This window comes from Dermacentor silvarum, unplaced genomic scaffold (genome assembly GCF_013339745.2).
Source record: "Dermacentor silvarum isolate Dsil-2018 unplaced genomic scaffold, BIME_Dsil_1.4 Seq412, whole genome shotgun sequence".
In the NCBI taxonomy this organism is placed as follows: Eukaryota; Metazoa; Arthropoda; class Arachnida; order Ixodida; family Ixodidae; genus Dermacentor; species Dermacentor silvarum.
The window spans coordinates 1-3,085 of record NW_023606194.1 but is presented as its reverse complement, the minus strand read 5'-3'; the positions used below and the strand labels follow the sequence as shown (position 1 = coordinate 3,085).

Here is a 3,085-nt window from a genome sequence, read left to right as displayed (position 1 = left end):
TTATGGGGGTGGCGAAATACCACACAGTGGAAAGGTTCGCCTCGCCGTGCAGTTAGACAAACGGCGTGTGCTACTTGAGTTCTTCATAGTAAAGAAAAAGCAAGCCATTCTGGGCCTCGGGGCAAGTGAGCAACTTGGTCTGGTCAACAGAGTGAACGCGGTGGACAGCAGCGAGGCATATGGAAGCCTAAAGCAGGCATTCCCGAGATTATTCACTGGCATTGGCAGGACGCGGCGCGAGTACAAAATGGTGCTTCGAGAGGACGCTGTCCCTGTGGTACAGCCAACCCGACGTGTACCTTACGCCCTCAAGAAGCCACTTAAAGAACTCGACCGGATGAATGCTGCGAACATCATCGAGAAGGTGGAAGAACCATCAGACTGGGTAAGTCCCCTGGTTATCGTGAGGAAGAAAAATGGGGACTTAAGAGTATGCATGGACCCGCGCGCAATTAATAGGGCGGTGAAGAGAGAGTACTTTCAGTTGCCATGCCGGGAAGAAATCGAAGGGGATCTAGCGCATGCAAAGTATTTCAGCAGACTCGATGCCAACAGTGGTTTTCATCAAATTCCTCTCGACAAAAAGACATCAGAAATCTGCACATTCAGTTCGCCGTTTGGCCGGTATCGGTATCTCAGACTGCCGTTCGGTATTGCATCTGCACCCGAAGTTTTCCAGCGTACAATGAGCCAGATATTTGACGACCTCCCGGGAACACGTGTGTGCATTGACGATGTGATAGTGTGGGGTTCTACGCAAAAGGAACATGATGAACGCCTGTATAAAGCGCTGGAAAGGGCACAGGCAGAGGGCCTAACTTTGAATGCAGAAAAGTGCATTTTTGGACGCACTGAAATCAGCTTCTTGGGTGATAAGATTAGTTCCAAAGGTATTGAGCCCGATGCCGACCTGATAAAGTGCGTTTTAAACCACCCTCCGCCAACGAACAAGGAAGACGTTCAACGCTTGCTTGGTACCGTGAACTATTTCTGGAAGTGCTTGCCACTGTTGTCAGCCCATACTGAGGCCTTGCACAGCCTGATTAGAAAGGACACAGTTTTCGAATGGACGCATGTTCACGAGCGTGAGTGGGCGCAGCTCAAAATGATGCTGACGGAAGCGCCCGTCCTGGCTATCTTTAATCCCGAGCTTCCCACAAAACTGTCGACGGATGCGTCAGCATTTGCACTCGGAGCAGTGCTTTTCCAACAACGTGGAGAAGACTGGCACCCGGTAGGCTACGCGTCGCGGGCACTCACAGAAACCGAGCGAAGGTACGCCCAAATAGAAAAAGAGGCCCTGGGCATAACATTCGGCTGTGAAAAGTTCAATGATTATGTCATAGGAAGACATATCGTTATCGAAACCGACCACAACCCATTATTGGCAATTTCAAAGAAGGAAATAGGCGACATGCCACCACGTCTGCAACGACTATTTCTTCGACTGCTGAAGTACGAGTTTGAGTTGCAGTATGTTCCAGGCAGCAAATTGGTTGTTGCTGACACCTTGTCACGAATCCCATCACGGGAACCACCAGAAAAAGGCACAACAGACGTTGAAGTTCGTGCCGTGGGCGCCCTGACTGCCGTCGTCGGACCAGCCACCCTATCCCGTCTGCAGGCCGCAACTGCCAGTGATGCAACGGCGCAAGACGTCATCTCCAGGCTGCAGTTATCAATGCCTATAGGAGGTGAGCTAAATTCCTTCACACAAGAACTTTCTGTAGTCAACGGAGGGAACCAAGTAGTCGTGCCGGCAAGCATGCGAACAGAGATGCTGCGACGAGTGCACCAAGGGCATCTCGGCTTAGGAAAATGCAAATTGAGGGCTCGCAAGTTGATGTATTTGCCAGGAATGTCAACAGATATTGCCCAGTTCATTGACAGGTGTGACGTTTGCAAGAAGTTTGCTTATCCACAGCCTGACGAGCCCTTGTGTCAGCACACCGTTCCAGACATGCCATGGTCTAGATCTTTTTCAACACGCCGGAAAGCATTTTTTGGTTGTCTATGACGCCTACTCTAATTTTCCAGAAGTCGAGCACCTGAAGGAGACCTCTGCAACAACTGTCATTCATAAACTACGTCAGATCTTTGCAAGGCATTGAATACCACTAGAACTTTGCAGTGATGGCGGCCCGCAGTTTCCATCAAAAGAGTTTAAAGATTTTGCGGCTCGTTATGACTTTGTGCATACGATTTCAAGTCCACGTTTTCCCAAGTCCAATGGGCTCGCCGAGAAGGGCGTACAAGTGGTCAAGCGGCTTCTGGGCAAGACTGAGACCAAGAAAGAGGACTTCTTTTTGGGCCTTCTCAACTACAGGGTGTGTCCTCTCGAAGATGGCCGTTCACCATCGGAACTGCTAATGGGACGAAGTCTAAGAAAGCTACTTCCTAATTTTTCAGCGTCATCATCATGTCTCGTTCAAAAACATGTTCAGGCAAGGACCACAGGAAGCCCACTAGCTCCGCTACAGAAGGGAGACGTCGTCCGAATCCTCCGAAATGGTAGATGGGATATCAAAGCGCAAGTCCAAGATCTCGTGGCCCCGAGATCGTACACCGTTCTGACTGAGGATGGCCGGATTTTCCGTCGAAATAGACAGCACCTTCGCAAAATATCAGAAGCGTTCTATCGAACCATCCATTACCAGGTGGACGACTGCGACGACGCCCCTGATTCATCTCCGAGCGCTGTCACACAGCAGAGGCAAGAACCTCCACAGGCCACACAGGACCGACCACCAGCAGGCACACCAGGCGTGCCCAACATTGCAGATTCACTGCGACGATCTACCAGACCGCGAAGACCCCCAGACCGCCTGGCCTGCACGCACGGGTTCTAGCAGACTGAAACAGCCTAGGAGTGTCGACTGCTACGCATCGATGTTGAGTGCTTTCAGTGCTTTCAGTGCTATCTGTGTTTTCAGTGTTTTCATTCTTCAAAGAAAGGAGGCTGCAACGGCCAGCCAAGGCAGCAACACTGTGCGAACAAGGAGAGCAACGCTGTGCGCAAGCGCGGCTATATATGCGTTCCCGTGTCTTCAATAAACGCTTCTTCTTGTGGTGAGCACTGTGTGCA

The 3,085-nt window shown here is 50.8% G+C and overlaps 1 protein-coding gene across 1 annotated transcript; it reads left to right on the top strand.

The window, feature by feature from the left end:
* The first annotated feature begins 247 nt into the window (after positions 1-247).
* On the top strand, positions 248-2,849 carry LOC119435063 (uncharacterized). Its single transcript, XM_049659686.1, has 4 exons — positions 248-385; positions 1,475-1,689; positions 2,198-2,444; positions 2,658-2,849. Exons 1-4 carry the CDS (start codon positions 248-250, stop codon positions 2,847-2,849), a joined length of 792 nt encoding a protein of 263 aa, XP_049515643.1.
* The last annotated feature ends 236 nt before the right edge of the window (positions 2,850-3,085 follow it).